At 45.3% G+C, this 23452-nt stretch overlaps 1 protein-coding gene across 2 annotated transcripts in view; it reads left to right on the top strand.

Moving 5' to 3' along the window:
- The window catches only part of Dip2c (disco interacting protein 2 homolog C), a 312795-nt gene that overhangs the window by 177058 nt on the left and 112285 nt on the right, over positions 1-23452 (top strand). The window contains exons 2-3 of one of the 2 annotated variants that reach the window (XM_042686100.1): positions 15911-15982; positions 17137-17310. In XM_042686100.1, the coding sequence (XP_042542034.1) occupies positions 15911-15982; positions 17137-17310 (246 nt within the window). The remainder of the gene's footprint in view (positions 1-15910; positions 15983-17136; positions 17311-23452) is intronic. The other variant, XM_042686101.1, reaches the window with a different exon arrangement.

The following is a 23452-nucleotide window of genomic DNA, read 5'->3' on the forward strand; positions in this document are numbered from 1 at the left end:
AAAGAAATTATTTTCTTTTTTCTGTCAGTCATGGGACTTGAACTCTCCACCTGGGCACTGTCCCTGAACTCTACCGCTTGAGCCCCAGTGCCACTTTCGGTTTTCTGGTGGTTTATTGGAGATAAGAGGCTCACGGACTTTGCTCAGATCTCAGCCTCCTCAGTAGCTAGGATTACAGGTGTGAGCTACCTGTGTCCGGCTGTTATAAAGACATTCTAATTTAAAAATACCCACCCAGGGATGATGAAAGGGGGGACATTGATTAAGATGCCTGGCACTCATACACTGACCTGTGGAATTGAGACTCCTTTGTACAACTACTTAAACTACTAATAAAATAAATATACAAATACATGCCCACTCTGGAGAGGCAGTGGCATAAAAGGTGATGTTTTAATAAGAAACTGATGTAGGCATGGCTGTCACCGGTTATCAGGATAGAGCAGGGCCTGTGACCATGGAGGGAGGAGCTGGTGCTTATGGTACTGGCTCTTGTGCTGATTCTTTCAGCGTTTGCAGAAAGCGGGGCTCAGAGTCAAGTCTGCAGTGTCTGCTTCGATTTAGGTCAAGACCAGCCAGTCTCTGATTTCTTTCTTAAAATACTGACTATAAAATGTTTAATAGATTGTAGTTCTTTGGGAAGATTTATAGGCATTACAAATATAGGTTACACTTGGTTAGCATGTTATTTAAGTTTTGTTCAGTGTAACGAGGTCCTCAGGCTCTCTTCTGTGGGCTCTTGATGGCAGCGGCGTGGGGGACACAGGAACGCACTCGCTCAGCTTTGGCATATAGAGCAGGTTGCAGAGGCTGCATCAGGGCCCTGTGTTCTCCAGTCGTTGATCCTCTGCTGCAGTGCATGTGTACGTACTAATTCATGTATGCACACGGGAGGTTTTCCCCCCAAAGAAGCGATGCTTTGGGCACCTGTGTAGACTTAGCCCCGCAGCCCCAGTGCTGCGTCCCACGCGACTCACCGTGTGCTCCCCTCAAGGTGTGCAGCGCACACCAGTGCCTCTCGTTTGGTGGGTATAGGCGAGTGGGACTGGGAGCTTACAAAGTAAGCACTGTGGTTGACGTCATTCATGCTGTGATTCCTTTGGATTCTAGTTGATTCTAGTTGTGCAAAGGAGGTGCCATTCGACCAATTGGTTGAGTAGTACCGTGCATCCTGACCAATGGCTCCCCTTTCCTCATTCTCACCTGTCCCCAGTTTCTTGGTTGCATAGGCTATGCGCTGGATAGATAGTATGACTGCATCCTTCTCTGGTCTTCTCTTCATTTTTCTGCCTTGCCCATCTGCCAAGTTCTAGGTCCTTGGACTGTGAGTTCGTTTTTTCTAAGGAATGACATGGTTTGAACTCTTAGTTTGTCCCTAACGTCCACTTCTGTCCCAGGATCCTACATGGCCTTGTGGCCCCTGGTATCTCGTAGAGCAGTCAGGGGGGCTCAGGCTCATGTCTGTGGGGTGCTGCGCAGCCCAGCCCCGGATGTCTCTGCATGGTCTGTGTTCATTCGAAGAAGATGTTAGTTTCAGAAGTCGTGCTCCCACTTCTTAAATTGTTATTATGAAGGTAGATGCACAGAGGGGTTACAGTTTTATAAGTGAGGGAAAGAGTCCATTTCTTTTTGGAAAATGTTACCCCTTCCCTCACTCTCTGCCAGTTTTCCCTCCCATGCTCCCGCTTTTCATGTTGACAGTAGTTATTGGAGGTTGCTTGCATGTCTCTGTGAAGCAAAGCTCGTGGAGACTACTCCATCTGGGGAGAAGTCTTGGGTGGCTGGAGCTGCCTAGGCGGAACCCGGCTCTGACACCAGGGCCTTTTAATTATGGCAGCCCTAATACTCTGAGCCTTGGTTTCCTGTGAGGAGGACATACAGTTCTGACTTGGCAGCTCTCTGGATGCATACGCATGATGCCTGGCCCATAATAGGTGGGAGCTAGTGTTCTCCTCAGTGTGTTCAGGTGAATGGATGTTAATTGCTGACATCAGCATTCACTTGAGAATTCAGCATCTGTTGTTTGTTGTTGAATAAATAGTAAGACTTTTGTCCTTACCTTTACTGAGTCTTGGTTTTTTTTCTAGTCTACGAGATGGGGGATAGTAGAACCAGCTGACGGCCGCTAGTTGAGAGGTTTAACTGATCCTATGAAGTACTTCTGGAAATGGCCACCTGTAGCTGTGTGGTGTGATTCTATCACCGTCTGTTCCATACTTTGCGTGTATGAAGAAGCTTGATAATACACGGAAAATACCATGTTGGTTTTTTTTTTTAAGTCAAAAGAATTTTTTTCCCTTGACTTGAGGATTCTTTACCTTTGCAGTTGATTTCAACAGAGAAACTTGGCATTAATCTCCCTCATCTAGTGAAGTTTGACTTGAGGGGACTGAGTGCCTCAGTGGAGTCAGGTTGATTGATGCTTTAACCCTCTCCTGTCAGCTAACTAGGGTGTGTATGTGTGTGTGTGTTTATATGTGAGAGAGAGGGAGAGAGATAAGAGAAAATATTCTATATAATAAGCACAAATAAGTATACAGCAGTTGTCAAACAGGCAGCTCTAAATGATAGCAGTTACTCTTTTATGTATAGGATTCTGTAGGCTGGGAGGATAGTCTGGGTCCCACGGGAAATGCACATGAGTGCTAGGCTCTTGAGGTCAGGTGGTGTGAACAAAATCCCAGGGGTCTAAAGTAATGTCAGCTTCCCCGAAGACTGGTGTGTTGTCCCTGTTGGTCCTCTCTCCAGCTGTGGCCCCAGGGGAGTTTACTTGAGTGTGTCCTCCAGAGGTGTGAGTAGGGGGAGGTGCCCAGATGCTGGAGCCTGTCTATGCCTACTATTAGTTGTTTCCTTTAGAAATATGGCATTGTGAGGGAAGAGGTGACATTGCCCCCAAAGAAGTGAATTCATTATCTGACTCATATAACTGTAACACCCTCTGTATATCACCTTTATAATAACAATTAAAAATGTGGCATTGGAATTGTTCATTGTAACTCTGCTGACCACACCTCCAGTTCTCTGTCCTGTGCAGTAGTTTCCTTTTACTAGGGAGCCCAGTTCCAGGTAGGCATTGGGACTGTCTTAAACAAAGTTGTGGATGCAAGTCCCACTAAAATGTGACAGGGATGGGGTCCCTCTGGGCTCCGCAAGTCAGGCTCACTGTGCATCTGCTGGATGAGCAGATGGATGCATCGTTAAGTCTAGCGCTGAACGTTCACATGCACTTACAAAGCAATGTGTAGAAGCGTCTTGGAACTCCTAAGAAATGGACATTTAAAGAGCCTCCTTGTTCCCTCTCTTAGTCCTCTCTGGGGGTGGAGTTGCCATGCAGTGAAAGATGCAGGTACAGGGTGTGATATTTTAATAATTTGAGTTTCCCGATTTTGGTATGAGTTAGCTGTCATTTTTGTTATTCAGCCTATATATGCTTTCTTCTAAAAAGAGGAAGATGTACTAAATCATTCAGTGGCAGAATGACACACAACACAAATACCGTGGGAAAGTAAAATTGGATCCCATTATTCATAGCTAAGCAAGTTTTCAGGATTGTCTCAGCTGCTCTCTGCTAAAGGAAGTGCCGGCCGGCCCTGAAGTGGTGGTGTGAGTGATGAGGTCGCACGCGTGCAGTTCTGATGGTCAGAGCAGCTCCTTCGTGTTCCCTCCCCAAACACCAAGGTTGCTCATGCCTGGAACTGTTGTGTCACAGGGCATTGCTCTACCTGGGGATGGCCCACCTTTGTCACATGCCTGACAGGGTATTTGGAAGTAGCTCAGACCTGAAAGGCAAAGGCCTTCTCTTTCTTCCAGTGTGGCCTTTATTCCACAGAGCACTGAGACAGGTATTTGCACACAGCAGATGGTTTGACAATGATTTATATGTGGTGGGACTTTAGCTAAGTGGGTCTGGTACGTGGTACTTAGGGTGTACCCTGTTGTTTTGTTGTACTCTGGACAGGATGTAAGTGGAGTGATGGCTTGATCCTTAAAGGAAGGGTGAAGGTATTTCTGTGTAATAGTTCCTCAGTTCAAAAAGTCAGAATGTGTCAACTCAGAATGGAAAGGAGTGGATTTCTTCAGTGTGATGGGAAGCTAGAATGTAAGTCTTGAATGATAAGAACATCTTACAATTTTTTAATCTCTATGGGAATCTGCTTTTTTTTCTTTTTCAATAACAGTTATGGATATAAACAAAAAGTCAGACATGACCTGAGAAGATTTTTTTTTTTTTGGTCAGGTGTCTATAGTTTTTTTTTGTTGTTTTGTTTTTATTGTGAGAATACCGTACAGAGGAGGTACAGTTACAGGGGCAAGATAACCAGTACATTTCTTTTTTTTTTTTGTCGGTCGTGGGGCTTGAACTCTGGGCTTGGGCGCTGTCCCTCAGCTCTTCAGCTCAAGGCTAGCACTCTACCACTTGAGCTACAGCGCCACTTCCGGTTTTCTGGTGGTTTATTGGAGATAGGAGTCTCACGGTCTTTCCTGCCTGGGCTGGCTTTGAACCGCAATCCTCAGATCTCAGCCTCCTGAGTAGCTAGGATTACAGGCGTGAGCCACCAGCGCCTGGCTCACCAATACATTTCTTATCAAGCATTGTTGCCTCCTCGTTGTTTCCCCTTCCCAGTGTCTATAGTTTATCAAGTGCAATCATGATGAATATTTTAGGAGGGAAATGCAGAAGATTATTGAAATAATTAAGAAGTTGGTTGACAGGTAAATTTAGGCAATGGGCGGGTTTGGGACAGATGGGGGAAGAATGACAGAAGGTATGCCATTGATCAAGATGGGTTCTACACAGGAACTGCTTTATTAAAAGACAAAACAATTAAATATATAAGTTAAAATTAAGATAAGTAAGGGAGGGCTGGTTGAGAGGGGCTGGGTGCGAATGTTGAAAGGGAGGACAGTGATCAAGATACACTGTATTCATAAACTGCTCTGGTGAATGGAAACGGTTTGGGATAACTATTTAAAGATAATGAAAATAGTTAAAGAAAAAAAAAAGAGACTTGGCAGACTCAAGTTGGGCCATCTCATTATGTGAATGGGGAAACAGAGCCAGGAGGTTTTGACCTGGCAAGGTTAAAAACCCTGGTACGTGGCAATGTTGGGCTCAGCCCACGTTAGAAGAAAAATGTGAAGACATTGATGAAAGTAAAGAGCTCTTAGATTTAAAACTGAAAGAATGGTCCCCCTCCCCTAAAAGCTGGTATATTGGACTGCATAAAAATTGATAGCTAATGTGCTTAGAAATTAAGATGATGAAAATTGAACTACAGACAAGGAGAAAATATTGGCAAACACAGATTCAACAAAAAAAGAACTTGTGTGTTCAATACATAAAGAACTCTAGACTGGGTGCCCGTGGTTCACACCTGTAATCCTAGCTACTCAGGAGACTGAGATCTGAGGATTGGGGTTTAAATCAGCCCCAATAGAAAAGTCTATGAGACTCTTGTCTCCAGTTAACCCTCCTTCCCCGCCACACACACACAGAAGTGAAGATATGGCTCAAATTGTAGAGTGCAAAAACACTCCTCGGACAGTACCCAGGCCCTGAATTTAACCCTAAAACTGTAAAAAATTAAACAAAAAACAAAACCTCTTAGTGTTACTAAAGATCCAAGTAAAAAATACATACAGACCTTTCACCAATGACAATGTGCTCATGGAAAATAAGCATCTGAAAAGATGTCTGCCATCTTCGTGATCAGACCAAAGCTTGCTGAAAGCACTTGGCCATATCACTTACACACAAGGATAAAGGTAAAACACACATGACTCCAGGGCTATGCTGGATGCTCCGAAGCTGGCTGTTCAAACACTGATACTGGGAGTGTACAGCTGTCCAGCTCCTCCAGAGAGGTGTCTGACAGTTCCTTCCAGAACTAAGTGGACCCGTCATGTGATGCAGGAACCATGCCCTCGGGTTATTACAAAGGAGTGAAAAATCAGTGTTTGTACAGATTCTTCTACACAGGTCTCATAGCAACTCTATAATAGAGCTAAACTGGAAGGCACTCTAGTGTCCTTCAGCAGGAAGTAGTTATGACCAAGTGGTGCCCTCATGCTATTGAATACTGCTTAGTAGTATGAGGCAGATAACTTGGATGAACTTTCAAGACATTTTGCTACCACTAAAGCCAATCTCAGAAATGTATGAGAGGAATTCTTTTTACATATAAGATTGGTGAAAAACGTAACTGTAGAGATGGAAAAAAGATTAGCCTGGGGCTGAGTGATGGACAACTGGAGAGTCTGGCACTGGTGATACAGTTGAATGTCTTGATTGTAGTGGCTGCATGAAGTTACACAAGTGAACAATTACATAGAACTCTCTATGCAACACGTGCCTACCATATGCATGCAGACTGCATGCAGACACACATGCAAACCAGCATTGCTCAGGCCACTGCATACATACAAGTGCACACCTGTACATGCCATACACATTGCATGCAGATATGAATGTACCCATGAAACAGTGTACATGTGTGTATCTCTGCACACAGGCTGCTCAGATGCACACACTTGTATTTACTATAAGACCATCCAGATACGTACACACACATGTGACACAACATACATACATGTGTACATATACATCATATGCTCATGAATGTACAACATTCATACTCATACACAAGTCCGTGTGTCATGGGGGAAATTGGTCTAATCTTCGTGTGTGATGCCAGCCTCAGTTACCTGGATCTGAGGGCATATTCTGGCCACCCAGGTTGTGATGGTGGGCAGCTATGGAAGAACATGTGTAACTTCTTTTTACATTTCTTTTTAATGTTGGCTACACTGCTCCAAAGTACATGAAGAGGAAACATGACCGTGGGTTTGGGATGAGCCCAACCCCTTGAGGGAAAAGGAAGGAGAGAGCAAAAGCTAGAGAGAGATGGAGGGAGGAGGGGAGGGCAGGCTACAATGTGTTGGGAGCAAGACTGTTCATCAGTTTCTTAATCTGCCCATGTATTGATGGGTATTTGTGTTGTCGCCACATTTTAGTCATTGCAAATTTGGTTGTAGTGAACATGGAGTGTAGAACTCTCTTCTTCGTATCGATTTCATCCACTTCAGAAGTGAGATTGCTGGGTCACACAGCAGCTCTTAGTTAGAAATGCCATAATGGCTGCACTTACTTCTATTGCCGAGAAACCCTTCTCTCCATATTCTCATCATTACTTGTAAAACGTATTGTGCAATCACCCTGGGATGTTCTGATGAAGGCTCAGGCGATCTGAAGGTAGGATGTGGCTCTCTGTTCTTAGGCAAAGTTAAGCTTTTCTGGCCCTGGATCCTTGGATCATTTGTACTTCCCTGTGCTGACTTGTACAAATACGGTCTGTGGAGCTCTGCTTACAGGCCTGCTCTTCTTTACTGTTTAAGTTTCTAGATTGTAGGGAACTTTTGTGTTTGCTAATGCTAGTCCATTTCTTCCTGTTGTCAAAGTGATTAAGTCTTCAATCAACCCAGCGATTTTCCTGTTTTCCAAAGCATCCTATTTTGGTCCAGAAGTCGGTTCTATTGGTACAGAGGTCTGTGCTCATCCCCTGTGGCGACACCTGAGACAGACCATGCAGGTGACGGTTCAGATCCCAGAAGTGATGGGGATTTGGCATTCTACCAATTGTGCCACTGTTCTACTGCCAGCTTTTTGTTATTAATTGGAGATTCTTATCTCATGAGCTTCCCTGCCTGGGCTGACTTTGAACCTCGATCCTCAGATCTCAGCCTCTTGAGTAATTGGGATAACAAGTGTGAGCCAGCTGTGGTATGGACATTTTGTTCTACTTTTGCACTTGACCTCAACGTCTCCCCCTTGTGGTGGGTTTGAAAACACCATCTCAAGAAGTGCCAGGGGTAAAAGTGTTGCCTCTATCTGGGTCCTTCAGCAGGTGTCTTGGGTTTACTGACACTGTTATGGCCTTATATGTAGAATGAGGGTGGCAGTGATTATGGAGCCTATAAAGCTTAAATGACATTTATTTGCAAAATGTCCAGTGAGCTCCCTGATTTGTTTTAGATACCCAACACCCATTTTCTTCCCCCCCCCCCCCCCACTTGCTCCCTTTTCTATCCAAAGAACAACCATTAGTCAGTCTGTGTTCCTGTCTGCATAGGAGTGTTGGGGAGGGAAAGGAAGAGTTGACAAAGGTTTGTGCAGTTTGGATGACCCAGTATCCAAGAAGAGCTGGTAAGGCAGGGCTGGGCCAGCATGAGTCCCAGTCTCCATGTCCGTTTCTGAATGTCTAGTTAGAGATCATGAAAGGTGGTTTCATCTCCACCTTTCCCCACCAATAATGTGAACACAGTTTGCAGTAAAATCAGCTTTTGTGTGAGACTTGAGAGCCACAGATTTGAGTATCTGCATCCTAGAAATGGGAGCTGCCTTCTTTAACATTTATGAGTTTGTCTCATGATCTATCTTCATACAGCCTGGGACTTTTTTTTTTCTTTTTGATTAAAAGGAGGATATATAAATCTTAGAAAATGTTGGTTAGGCTTGTTTACCAAGTAAATAGCATGTGATTTTAGCATTTTTCATAAAAACTGGCATTTCCCCTGACTGGTCAGGGTGACGGTGAGTGGGGTGGCTCACGGGGGCCTTGTGTAGAGCCCCCCCACCCCGTTTTGATCTCATGGGGGAACTGATGTAAAGAGTAGTTCCTTCAAACTCGAATCATCACTCTTAACTTTGCAGTGCGCCATAACAACCTCTGAAGAGTTGGAAAGATTCTGTAATTCTTGGTACCAAGATATGCAGACATGAGAGTTACCTGATTTTCAACTCTGCTACCCAATAATAGAACTCCTTCAGTCTTTCCATCTCCCCTTGTCCTTTTGTTTAGAATAGAATGACTCCGAATAAGAGATCTTTAATCTCTTAAAATTGGAATTATTGACATACCAACGAGAAAAAGCTACAAGAGACATCAAAGAATATATATAAAAGGGCAAAGTAGTAAAACTCTAAGTGACCTTAGGACCTGCCTGACTAGACTAAGGATTTTCCCACAATATGGTATTTGAAATACACATTTAACTGTTTTCAAAGAACCTCTGGATCATTCTCATGCACATAAAAATTCCAAATCATGCTAATCTGAGGCACTTGAGAATGTTTTTCCTTTCTGCTGAATATCTGAAAAGGCTTTGGTGATTTTATAGTCCTAATATAGGTGTTAAGTCTGTCCTGATTGGCTCCTTTGACATTTCTTTATGGAATGGAAATCTCTTGTGTTTGACTTTGGGAATATGGCAAGAACATGATAAAAAAGCAGCGGTCTAGATAATAGCAAAGAGAAGACATTGCAAAATTATAGCAAGATCAGCCCAAGAAGTGCTGCATGGGGGTGATTGTGGGGAGGCAGTGTGGACGGACTCACAGCTCTGTGAAGAGGAGTCTAGTCATGACCTCCAGGTGGAGAGACTACAGGGTCACAGCTGGTTATAAGGTGATGGCTCTCGCTGCCACAGCAGCTGCACGCAGGAAGCTGCAGTGTGAGCCGACGGGGAAGGTGACATCTGGGATGCTCCGATGATGAGGAAAAGCAAATGGATTCCGATGGGGTTGACATAGCAGTTTCTTCGAATTTTCTATACTTTTTTCTCCTTTCTTTGGCTGTACCTCTCATTGAAGGCCTCAGTCCTGTCATCACTTACAGCAGTATAGTTCATGTAACATGGGATGTGTGGTAGTGTACCTGGCTGCTAGTCCTCTGGAGGGTTGGTCATGAGTTTGAATAGGTAGCAGATAGTAAATAAGTATTTAAGTATTTGTTCAATCTTTTCCTTCCTTCCTTCCTTCCTTCCTTCCTTCCTTCCTTCCTTCCTTCCTTCCTTCCTTCCTTCCTTCCTTCCTTCCTTCCTTCCTTCCTTCCTTCCTTCCTTTTTTTTTTGGTTGATCATGGGGTTTGAACTCAGTGTCTGGGCACTGTCCCTGATCTCTTTGGTTCAAGGCTATTGCTCTACCACTTGAGCCACAGCACCACTTCCTATTTGTTCAATTTATTTCATATTTCATGTTTTCTCAGACATTTTATAGTCTGCGTGTTTGATCTCTTCCACTTTTATTTCATCCATGAGGAAAATGAGGCGTTAGTTTGATAACTAGCCTGTTCAGGGCCCTCAGTGTGTTCAGGGTGAGAAGGGACCAACCTCTGCCTCCCCCTGCTGCCCAGAGCAGGTGATTGACACAGGCAATGACACCATGGGCCACTACTGTCTTCTGGAGAGAAGAGACACTTACCATGAGCCAAGACACCAGCCTCCTCATCTGCCTTCAAGGGTGCCCCGAAGCCATGTAAGCCTTGGCTTCAGAGCATCCTTAGGAAGGCTTCACACAACCATAAAATTCCAAACGTGGAAATGGTGGCTTTGCGATATAAAGCCTTCCTTCCGGCATGCATGAATAAAATAAACTCCTGACACCAGGAATGGAAATGATCACCTTGGAGCTGGTGTATTTACTCAGAGCTAACCCCAGGAAGTCATCTGCTGTGTGTCCACGTTGTCTTCTGGTTCTACATCTGGAGCCATGCAGCAAAGGCTGGTTGGCTCTGCACAAATTCCAGCTGAGTCCAGGTTTGCCAGCGTGGTGCTAGGATGTTTGGATGTCCAGCCTGAAGTCAGGATGGGCAAACTGGAGCTTGAAGTATCCTCTTTGGTCTTCTTCACATTGCATGTGTTGGGCCAGCTTTTACTTCACTTTTGTGACTCTGGCTTTGCCCTGAAATGCTAAACTGTAATATACACTCTGAGTTCAAGATTTATTTTGAAAGAGGAAAGGAAAATGAAGTGTTCTGAGTATTATCCAAACCTATACTGGCAATTCTGCTTTACTTGCATTTTCTCTTTAAATTTATGGCTTGCCTATAAATCTCTCTTCTTTTGTAACAGAACATAACAATTTTAATTTCTACTGCTGGAATTTTAAGTATTGTGGAAGTACATTGAGAATAATAAGTAGCATTTTTTATGAAAAAGTGTTTCAAAAGATGAAATTTATTTTCTCCTCACTGTAGTTTCAGTTTCTGCATTTCTTGGTCATAGTTTCTTATACTCAAAGTGAAAATGAATATCTTTCGTACTGAAGCATGGAAAATAATGTTACTTGGAATTTTCTATGGAAATTATCACTGAAGTGATTCTGTGGTTCAAATCTTCTGACATTATCAACTACTTCTGAAGAAGAAAAACTCTTTTACGTACACATTTACAACTAGCAAAACTCTTTAGCATCTAAGAAGCTTTGATTAATTGGAATTGACTTTAAAGTACCCTTAATGATGTCCCTTTAGCTCCCAGGTAAGAGGAATACTGCTGAATCTACTCTAAACCAGGGGGTATGCTTTGTGGAGAAGTGGACACGAAATGAAGCCTTGCTTCAAATGTGATGTGGAGATCTACTTCCTCTCTTTTGTGTCTTCGTGCCTTTAGTTTATGTGGTTTTTGCCTTTAAGACTTGGCAGGTAACGCAGATCCTCTGTGAGGTGGAGAGAAAAAGTGCAGCCACTTGGTCATTTGGCCCTAACTGGTGTGAAATGGAGAGAAACCCAGGCGTGTGCGGAGTGCTGTGTGTTTCCGTAGTGATGCAAGGGCAGTGACCGGGGTCAGAGCCAGGCAGGCATCTGCAAAGGAGCCAGCTTCTGTCTATGGTTTCCATCACTACCATTGACCTCTTCATCCTCCTGTCTTCTCTTGCTGCCTCTGCCAGCTATCAGTCATCTGTTGTGTACATATTCTCTTCTTTTCATCTACCATGTTATACTATGTCTGTTGTGTAAGTAGTGTCTGTATGTTATTTACCTATATCTTATTATCACAGAAGTCATTTGTTATTTCAAAAAAGGCCAAGACAAAAAAAAAAATCCTATACTAGGAAGTCTGATAGGCAAATTTGCTGTGAGAATTAGTCCTGACTGTTGGACCTCTGTCTACAGATGCTTAAGTAGTCCTGGATTTAAAACATAGCCAGCCCAGGTGCCAATGGCTCCGCCTATAATTCTAGCTGCTCAGGAGGCTGAGATCTCTGAGGACCGTGGTTCAGAGCCAGCCCAGGCAGGAAAAGCCATGAAACTCTTATATCCAATAAACCACCAGAAAACCAGAAGTGGTGCTGTGACTCAAGTGATAGAACACTTGACTTGAGGTGAAGAGCTGAGGGACAGCGCTCAGACCCAGAGTTCAAGCCCCATGACCCCTCTCCAATGTATAGCAAAGTTGTTTTTAGCCCTGATACCCCCAATGACCTAGTCCCAGTACTACAGACATTGTAACCTTTTGGGTAATCTACAATCTGAGCTGCTGTCCGACACATTTTGATAATAGAACGAATATGGACCCCTCTACCTTTTCCTTCACAGTCATCAGATAGTTATGTGATCACCTGCAGTTGTCCTGATAGTCAGTGTGGCTGCCTCAGTCCAGCTGCACATTCACAAGTGTGTGTCAGGAACAGACCGCCTGTGTTCTGTGGCTAGACTTGTGAGTGAATTCCTCCATGCACCATTCCTAGGTTGTAATGTAGAGTCAGGCTAAGTTCTGTAGGACATGATCCTTTCTGTAAAGGCTTTGCACGCTGGTTGTAAGGACAAGCTGTTTTCGTACGTATGTTATGAAAACAAGCCGCTGAGGCCTTGGAATTCCAGCAGCATCCTGAGAACAGCACTACGGTGATGGGGTCCCGTGGCACCATCTGAGTCACAGAGTCTGGGGGAGCAGAGCCGGAAGTGGGGGCTAAGTTCATCCTCCACAGAGGATGACGAGCTACTTAAGAGAATTCACAGGCACACCCGAGAAAGACAAGTACCCCTTTTCTGGGCACCAACTGTATCCAGTTAGGCTAGAGTAGAAGATTCTGTGTTTTTTTGGTTGATAGAAACATTGTTGAGCCGGGTAGACATTTTCCCTTAGCTACAAAGTCCTGGGTAAGAAACAAATATGGTATGTCATGGTCTTTCGCCTGAAAATCAGTTAGTATGAGGAGTGGAAGAGATTATTTGGGATATTGGAGACGGAGGCCTACAGATTTTTCTGTAAAGGGCCAAGTGGAGAAGGGCCCTGGCATTGCAGGTGGCACGGGTGAATGCTAGCTTCTCAGTCTGCGCCAGGGCCAGGCTGTCAGCAGAGAACCCCACTTTACCCACAGGCAGGACACAGCACTTGCTGTATTGCTGAGTGTGCTGGCCCTGACCTGGGGAGTGTGTGTGGCATGGGGAGGCCCTTCTGTCCTGTTCCACGTCACCGCTGCTAGGTTCTCAAAGGATGGAGACCTGTGGGACTCCTTAGTCTCGTCTGGAGATGACATAGTTGGCGTAGTTTAGTTATCCAACCACATAAAATCCCTACTTTGAAATTTTTGTCTCTCTGGGGTGTATATCTGCATCTGTGAGGGACGTGAAGGGAGATACCCTGTGAGGTCGACACTAGCATCTCTCCTTCGTGAAGGAGTTCTGGTCTGCGGAGGATGTACAAGAGGAGTGTATCCATCTACATTTCCAGGTTTAGCATTCAGAGCTTTACAAAATCATATCCAATCCCAAGGAAGGCAAAGTCCATGTCCTTTGAAGTTGGTCTTAGTGAAAATTAAAGACAGTTCCCCCTCACGTGTAAATGTTCAGTGGGGAAATTAGTGAAAATTTAGTTGAATTGAGTATAGAAGAAAACGTGGAATGCAACTAGGACTTATGAAGACCAGACTTGTATTTAGAGTTGTAAATGCAACAACCAGTCCATGGTGTGTGTGGAGTGGCTGGGGCAGTGGCTGGAAAGCCACCTGACCAGTTTGCAGTGCCAAGATAGCTCTGAAGCTGAGGTACAACCTTCATCCATTGTCACCCTGCACAGGTACCCCTATTTGCTGCATTTCCTGTCTTTCCTCTGCTTCAGGGTATTCCTTCTGGTGACCCAAGCAGGCTGTGGCTTTCATTTTTTAAGTGCTAAGCAGGAAACAAAATGGATTAGACAGCATTGCAACTAGCACCAGAAGGGCTACTTCACTGACTCTGTTCAAAGGATGGCTGGGGAAAGCCCATAAGGTGAAAGCAGTGAGTCAGTTGCTTCTACAGGGGCTGGAGCAGCTGTCTCCTCTGGTTAGCTGAACATGTGTGTGTGTGTGTGTCTCGTGTGCGTGTGTGCACGTGTGTGTGACATGGAGGGAGCGTATTTCTGTTTTGCCTTCTAAGGGAAAGAAGAGCCACTTACCCTGTAAGCAAGAGATAAAAGATTAGGTCAGGCAAAATGTTTCCCAATCCTCTTGGAGCGCCAGTCCTTACTCCCTTTTACTCTGCTCTCAAATAGGTTGAAATGCAGTAGACAGGTGAGGGCTGTCTGCCCATTGGCATTCTACTTTCCTTGATGAGCCTGGACCTTCAGCAGAGGCTTTGTGGATCTTCTAGGCTTTGGGGTTTCATTCTTTTTCAGACAGTGTTTTATCACCTTTCTTCAAAGCCACGTGTGTCTTTCATTCTGTTGTGTTGCAGGTTCAGTGCTTTGTAGAAAGAAATCAAAAGGGTAAAGTGTGAAAGCAACTTCACAGCCAGCCTTTGGAGAAATAGTTTATTCCGGTATTTTCCTCATGAATTGCAAGGATACTTCCCAGCATGCCAGGGTGTATATGGAGGCGGTGGTAGTAGGATTGTGGACATTTGTTCTAGAATAAAGTTTCATAAGACACTTCCAGAAGTGATTAGGTATCAAAAGTGATCTATGAACAGCTAATGGCTGTAATTGTAAAGTTCACCACAGTGGTGAGATCGGATATATTAAGCCACACTGGCTTATTATTTGCCTAATTCTTGTACAAATCCTTTCTTTCATAGTGGCTAACATGCATTTAGTCTAAGAAAAGCTTAATGACTGAGAAGGCGATGCATGTTCCACAATTTTTGTGGCTTTGCGGCCTCACATTCAGATACTAGTCATGCATTTCATTAGGCAGATGGACACAGTGAGCTCTGAAGTCTCAGGGCCAGTTGGCCTGTGGAGGACTGCTCCCATCAGGACAGTGGATCGTACTACTTGATTGAAACTTGAATTTTTTTTTTTTCTTTGAAGAATGATGGATGGTTTGATCAAAATGTTAGAACTCTTTTTTAGACAGATTCCAAAAGAATTCAAGGTCAGAATCAGTATTCTTGGTACATCGGAACTTAGCATTAGAAAAAGCTGTTGCATTGTTAATGAAGGTTATTTTTTGTCTCCTACCCACCCATAGTGGCTTAACATTTAGGGCAGATGTAAACATGGTCTTGACCTCCCTTCTCCTCTGCATGTGAATCTTTGGCTTTGACGTCTGAATTCTTATTTCAATGATAAGTACTGTCCTCATGTATTTTGAATTTTAGTAAGTTCTTCTTTTGCTTTGTTTTATCTGATGTTTCCTTTGGTCTTAGTGATTTGGCTTTCATAAAAAAAATACTCTAGTTTAAAGTCCTTGTGACTGACATGCTTGATTAAGGGGGAAAATCTCATTAATAGAAGGAGATGACAATCAGTAATGGTATTGGCCAGCTCTCTCCAACCCAGACTGTTACACCATCCATTGTCAATTCAGTTGATGAGAGCGCATGCAGATCAGGCAGCTCTCTGTACCAGCAGACGTGAGTGAGATTGCCAGATTTAATTCTGGACCCTTGAGCTGCAACTGAGCCAGAAGGGGCCAGGGCTGAGCGTGTATTGAGAAAATAAGTTTCATGTAGCAAGAGCGTTGTGACTATCTCATTGAGGATGTATAAGGGCAGGGGAAGATGTCAAGGTGAATGATGCATGTTTTTTTCTTTTCCAACTTCAAAGACAGAGAAAACATAGTTTTATAACTGTTTCCTTAGATAGACTCTATTAAGTGATACACTTTATCCATTGAGACCATTCTGAAGGTTTTTTTTTTCTTCTCTTGCAGGGGACATCACACAAAAAGGATATGAAAAGAAGAGGTCAAAATTAATTGGAGCCTACCTTCCCCAGCCTCCACGTACGTACAGGTTGATGGGTGGCATAAGCGACTGGGTTTAACTGAGACAGAACTGAAATTCCTTAGTCCGGAATGTGCATGAAGAGCACACATTTGGCTGGCACGCCCACCGTATCTGATTCCTTTGTGCGATGATGACACATACGTTTTGTAAGTCTAGAAGGCACATGTGGTTTTCTTAGAAACATGCTTAATTAATTTAATAGATCTGTTGGTTACTTTGAAATGCTATACTGGCAAAATGTGAGTATTTGTGATTTAAATGTGATCTTTGGATTAATGGATTAATTATCGTGGTTGATGATGATTTACAAAAGGGTTTTGGGGATATCATGGGGCGGGGGGAAAATGCATAGAAAATGACACAGAAGTGTGGAAGCTGGTTGTGTTAGGAGGTGGCTCTTGTATGCATGGCACCAATCGCTGAAAAGTGCCAAGAGTGTCTGTAGGTGCTCAGGCGTGAAGCCTCTCCTGCACTTGACCCAGGCTCTGTCCATGTCAAGGAGAGGAGACAGTTCTGGGCACAAGTCCCAGCACCCCTTCCCCTGACACCTTAGTTTACTTGGAGGGCTGGACTGTGAATGTGGCGTTGCCATTGTGCTCGTAGTTTCGTTGGGGAACTTGGGTTGTGTGTGTACGGTTCCTGTCTGGATGTTAAGGAGGTTGGTGCACAGTGGCCCGTGCATGTAGGCTTCTTGGCTGATGCTGCCCTTCCCGTGGTTAGTGCTGCGTGTGAGGGGCAGGGAAGCAGTGTCACTGGAGCAGAGGGGCCAAGGTGGCCGGGCCCTGGCCAGAAGGCACTGGGTGAGGGTCGTCCACCTGGCCTTCCCCCCGCTGGACTCTGGTCTCAGGTAGAAGCCCTTGCTGTTCTCCCCAGGGTCCACGTCCAGTGGTTAGCCCGGGCCCGGCTGCGGGCCGGCTCACCGTTGTCTTTACCGAACAAAAGTGAAACAGAAGCAGTTCCCCGTCCCGGAGGCCAGCACCGGAGGAGGCCGGTGTCGGAGGAGGCCAGTGCTGGAGCCACAGGCCGGCCCTGCGCTCCCTCCGGCGCTCGGTGGCTGTTCTGCATGGGGTCGGCAGCTCTGCTCAGCGCTGTAACAAATTTAAAAAAAACTAAAGTCTGAATTAATTAGTTTTTTTTCAACTTGTTACAGCAGCGAATGGAGCTGCCGTGGTTCGGTGTAGACTGCAGCACAGTGAAGTGGCGACGAGGAGAGCCTTCCGTCCTGCCCACATCGGGGTGTGCGACATCCGAGAAGCCGCGGCCCGGGAGCGGGAGCGGGCCGCCAGCGCCGCGGGGAACCGGCCTCTGTTTTACTTTCGTTTCGGTGAGCTGCGTGGCCCAGACCCCGGCCAGGGCCGGCACCCGGGACCAGCACCCAGGGCCAGCACTCAGGGTCAGCACCCAGGGCCAGCAACCAAGGCCAGGCATGGCCCAGAGACCCAGGCTGAGAGTCAACACCCAGGGCCAGCACCCAAAGCTGGGCATGACCCAGAGACTCCGGCCAGAGGCCAGCACCAAGGGCCAGCACCCAGGGCCTAGCATAGCCCAGAGACCCTGGCCAGAGGCCAACACCCAGGGCCAGCACCCAGGGTCAGCACAAGGGCCTGGTGTGGCCCAGAGACCCTGGCCAGGGGCCATCACCTAGGGCTGGGCATGGCCCAGAGACCCGGGGTTCCATCACCAAGAGCCGAGCCAGAGCCCAGCCAGAGCCTGTCACCAGGCACAGGGCATGGTCCAGGCCTAGCCAGGGACCGACACCCAGGGCCTCCTATCATGCTCCTAAGGCATAGCTAGCATGGACCGGCATTGGCCTATCCAGAGCCCGGGCCCTGGCAGTGTCGATGTTCTCCCTCACAGGAAGTGCTACAGGACATTTGAGGAAAGAAAGGCTGCATGACAGATCATGAAATCCTTCTTAAAATGGTTGGCCTTCTGATTGTCTTATGACCAGAAACCTAGGCAAAACGTGATTCAATCTTGGTGATTTTGAGAGGTAGAAGATTAGTGTCACCAAAGATCAAGTTTAGAAACCTTTGAACTGGAAACATCAAACCAGCTAACCATAGGGTATATTCTTGGTGGGGGGGGGAGGAAATGGGGGGATCCCACTGAAAGATGGAATTACTTCCTATGGAGCATTGAATGGAAGAAGCCCACAAGGTGGAAAATAACTTGAAAGTACCCTTGAACAGGATAAGGAAATAAGCATTTGTAGATTGGGTTTTGGGGTTCGTGTTCAGGGTTCTTTCTCAAATCAAATGCACTGTTTTAAAATCACGGACAAATAATAAGACTGGGGGTATGGCTGTCTGCATGTGTAAGACCCTAGGTGTGATTATGTAGAGGAGACAGGATGGAGAGCGGGAGGGGTGGGAGCTGAACTTGGGTCTTCCAAGTGGTCATTGGGGTCTGTAGCTCACTCATGCAGCTGGTGGTCTGTGGCTCCCACCCAGGAATCTCAGAAGTGGACACCCCAGCTGTCTCTCAGCTTTGGCTGTCACTTATCCCCCAGTGACCATTCTGACGGTTACCACAACATTTTAAGGAACAGATAGAGGGTTGAAGAATCAATGATAGAGTCACATGTTACCTGTGAGGTCTGTTTTGTTTTGAATTTTGGATTGAAATATGTAACAATAGAACTTCCTCAGGTTTGCTGAGCTCTGTTCCACACCACAGGCCAGCTTAGCCTGGCCATGATTCCAGGCCAGTCCCATCACTTAGGATAGTGAGTCGGTCCCAGCTGCTTTGCAGTGTTTATCACTCACTCACTGGCTCAGAAGCTGTTGTTGGGTGGAGAATCCATAACCATCTAGCACTTTGTTCTGTGGGAAGGAGTAAATAAAACAGTCATTTTTAAAGCAGAAGATTCTTTCCTGTTTCTGTCTGTGGATTAATTCTAGGATCTGTTTGAAAGACACATTTTTTTTTTTTTAGAATAGTGTACTGTACAGTTTCCTATAAGGAGATTGTGTTTGGAGCATCTTTTATTTTATTTTCAGTATTGTAAGTTGAACTTCAGGCCTTGCTCTTGCTAGGCAATCACTGGAAGCCAGGTCTCCAGACCTGTTGGCTTTAGCTTTTTCTTCAGATAGGATTTCATTTCTGCCCAGGGCAAGCCTCAGATTTCCTACCTGTGGTCTCTTGACATAGCTGGGATGCCCTGCCCCACTTTGTTGTTGAAATCGGGTTTTACTAACATTTCACTCAGGCTGGCCTCAAACCTTGATCTTCATCTCCTGAGTAGATAGGATTATAGACAGCAGCAACCAGATCTGGCTTATATTACTTTGGTTTACCGAAGAAAATATCGAGATTTCTCCAGAAAGTATTCTAGAAATATTTGTAAGATATTGCTTGAGACATATGACTAAAGTTTGAATGAAATTAGAATGATTAGCCCCCAAACTGGAAATTCAGTCTCTTCCTGGAATGCTGTGCATGCCGTGTGGTCTCGGGCTACCTAGGGAGGAGAAAAGGCTCTTGGAGAGTTGTGGTGAGGTGCATGCTGGGAAGGCAGGTTGTGTTTGCTGAGTGTGTGTTCAATGCCCTACCCAGCTCAGTCCAGATGAGAACTAATGGGGGTGGTGGGGGTAAATCAGAGAATTTAGGTGACAAGTATTTTCCAAGAGTAAGTACTCGGGGGAACTTACTCATGTAGCATTTGTCCTCTTGTAGTTTTTTTGTTTTTCTTTTTATTGTTTTGTTTTGTCTTTTAGACCACATAGTATCTCTTTTGACAATTTTTTTTCCCTTAAAATCTCCAAACCCGGTTAAACTTGTAAAAATAGAATCCACTCTCTAGCACTCATCTGGGATGTCGTGATATGACTATCAGCTTGTGTAATGCATCTCTTCTGCTTTTAGGGCATGCAACATGGTGATGGAAAGTAGTGAAATTTCAGTGTTACTATGAATAGTAGAACTTGCCTTGCCCAAATATAGTCCTGCTTTCCTTTGGATGCTGGCTAGGTGTCACTTACTGCGTGTCTGGCCAGGAAATGCTTCTCAGCACAGGACTGATACTCCACACTCAGCCTGCTTTTGCTTCAGTAGCCAGGCAGATCCCAGTTCAGTTATAAGGACCAAGGATTCACAGTGATGAAGGCCTTTCAGAGATTTGATTAACTTAGCTTGTGTGAATCAGTTAGTGTCTGTCTTCTTTCCTTTCTGCACCCTACGATGTCTGGACACAATGTCTGTGGTTCGAGAGAATACATGAATTCCCATTTCCTCTCCCTGGAGACTATAGATGGCTCCGTGTACAGTAGAGGTAGACACACCGCCCTGTCTGTTCTTCCCCCTGCCACCCTGCTGGCTGTCCTCAGCTCCCTAGGCATTTGTGCTGTTTCTTACATTAGGAATCCTGAGCATGCTGTGCCTTTTGTCTGTGCCAGGTTTGGTTCAATGCTCAGCTTAAATGCCACTTCTTCAGGATTTCTTTTCTGGTCCCTGAGTTAGCACAGCCCTAGGTTCTGGTCTTCAGGAAGTCCCGCCTCTGCACTACTTCCTATGGCTGTAGGTGGAAGTGCGCCCTCCCCCGTCCCCCCCAGCAAGAGCGATAGACGGCCTGAAGTTCTCTTGTCCTTGGTGCACAGGAAGCTGTGCCTGCCCACAGGTGAGTGCAGCTGGAGGCAGATTGAGGCAGCAGCTGGCTTTTCCTGACCCTTGAGTTCTCCCTCCCACCCTTGCATCCACTGAGCCCCATCCGGCAGGCAGCTCAGTGTTTCCTTGTGCCAAGACAGCAGGAGAACTGGGCCAGATGAAGCCACTGTCAAAGTGCTCAGTGCTCAGGTTCATGGACTGCCTCCAGCCTCTGGCTGCAGGCCTGTTTTACCTGTGACGGCCTTTCTGTATTTCTAATCTGGATGAACTCTTAAGTGGCAGTTGGTAACATACAAATGTGCTTGTCAATGAGGGAAGTGTCAAAAATAACGTAATTTGGGACCTTAGCACACTCAGCTAATTCCAATGAGGTGAATTCTGTATGTTTTTGGAATTCAGTGTGTAAAGCCCCTATGTTTGGTGCTCTGACTGAGACGCAGGCAGTTGTTACATGAATTCTGTCATCATGGCCTCTTCAGTGGCCAGTGTGGAGACAGCTTTATCTGAAAACCACGTGCAGATTTCCCTCCCAGATTGTGAAAAGCAAGTTGCCTAGACTTGTCAAGAGTTTAGCATTGGTGAATTCTGTGTTTTGGGCACATACAAAATGAAAACATTTACAGTTGAGGATGTGACCCTGAGCCAAGTGCTGTTTGTTGATTTGCCTAGACAGCAAAGCTGGCTGACCAGCTTGCTTGAGTCAGTTGTGGCTCTGCTCTGATTCTTCAAGTTGACGTCACTGGGATTCCTGTGGCAGGGGCACACGGCACCACAATTTTCATTCTACCCAACAGTTCCACATCCTCCATATGGAAGCCACGCCAGCTGGCATGCATGACCTCTTCCTAGCCTGGGCCAAGGGACACATAGGTGTGTGCCAGGTGAGTCTCCTCAGCTGAGAAGCTGTGCTGTTCCCTGTGCCCATGGTACAGGAGGCTGATGTGCAAGGTTAAATCTTAAGACGAGGAGGGAAGTAGCGAAGTTGAATCTGAGAGGAGGAGAGAATGAGTATGAGGTTAGTTTTTGCCTGTTAGTAACATGGCATGAGTTCCTTCGGTGTGAACCGAGGGAGGCTGTGAACCTCTGACCACAGAGCACAGCCCAGCTGTGTACCAGGTAACAGCTGTGCTCTTCTCTGCCATGCCACTGAATGGGGTATTGATTGCCTAGAAACGTTCTTCCCCCACGGTGTTGATTTGATCAGATGACTTTCCTGTTCGTGTGTGTGTGTGTGTGTGTGTGTGTGTGTGTGTGTGTGTGTGTGTGTGTGATTTAGTGAACTGGGTTCTTTGTCAGAGATACCAACGGCAAAGAGGGAACATAGCAAAGCTCACTGTTTGTGTGGTTGGTTGAGTATGTCCACCAAAAGGAAGGCCATGCTCTCACCTCATTCTCTTGAAGGCTGAGGTTATAGGCCTGCACCTCCACACCTGCCTTAAACCTTGCTACCATAGCCACACACAAGCCAATACTCAGTTGATGGAATTAGATGTAAATGTCAAATTATCTCAAATTCTGGATCTGCATTTTCATAGTTGGTGAGTTCCTAATCAAATTAAAATTTATCATAGGAAAATCACTATTAAGCATTTTTACAGCCGACACTTATGTCTGTAAAAATAGAGACAGACAGACAGACAGAAATAACAATGCTGGTAATGTAACTACGAGATTCACAGGGCTGGGAGGGAATTCCAGGCTTGTGTTTGTGAGGTTCTCATCCAAGTTGATGCAAAATGAACGTCGTATGTTTCTTATCTGTACATACAAGCACTGTTTACTCTCTGGCAAAGTCTTTGATTGAATTCATTGTAGAAATAAGTGCTGCTGTGTAAACCACAGGGTATAATTAGGTGCTGGAAGAGAATAGGACTCTATTCAGACACTTTTTTTAAAAATAGTTTTGAGCTATGGAAAATCCCAGGAGCCTCACAAAGAGTATCAGGCAAGTTTTGCATGCATGCCAGCCTGTAGTAACTTCCATAGGGCCCTGAGCATGCTCCATGGCTCAGTGGCTCATCCTCAGTGCCAGCAAGAAGCCAGGAGAAATGGATCCCAATGCACGCCCAGGGAACTGTCACTCACCTAGTAGATGTCCTTGTTTACCACCAAACCAGGGGATCTGTGGCTTAGAGGCAAATTCACTTGCCTGAGTTATGCAATTAGTGGAAATAATACCACAGTTGGGATCAAGGTCACCTCCTCTTCAGTCCATCCATATGTTAAGTCTCCTTCCACATATCCCATGTGAGTTCCTTTAGAATCTTTGTTCAGCTAAGGTCTGTCTGTAATCCAAGCTATGTGGGAGTGGGAGGTGAGGAAGATCATGATCTGAGGATGGCCCCAGCAAAAGTGCAATGCCTCCTCTGAAAATTAAACTATAGCAAAAAGGGTTTGGAGGAATGGCTTAAGTGGTAGAGCACTTGCCAGCTCAAGACACTTGAGTTCAGCCTATAGTGCCGTCCCCGCCCCCCTGCAAAAAAATATTGGAAACCAGTATTTTTCAGTTTATTTCTCTGATGATCCAGATTTGCTGTGTGAACTGCTCAGTCTTCATCTGACCTCTCATGCATTCTGTTAGAGAGAATGGCTGGCTGGCTCCTGTGTGTCTTATTCCTACAGCAAACTTGAAGACTGTGGTGCTGTTTGGTGTGTGTTTTACCATAGTATCGATGAAATACTCAAATGCATTTACTTACTAACATGAAGTGATGGATTGTTTAGGTATCAGAAGTATTATTAGGCATTTTCTTTGGGGAATCCTTTTTAATCGTATGCTAGAAAATAATTGGCAAAAGTCCTGACATAAAGGGCTTCTCTGCTTTCTCTCCCTTTGGTCTTAAAGACGTTCGCACACCTGG

This window comes from Dipodomys spectabilis, unplaced genomic scaffold, assembly GCF_019054845.1.
Source record: "Dipodomys spectabilis isolate Male_0828 unplaced genomic scaffold, ASM1905484v1 ptg000096l, whole genome shotgun sequence".
NCBI lineage: Eukaryota > Metazoa > Chordata > Mammalia > Rodentia > Heteromyidae > Dipodomys > Dipodomys spectabilis.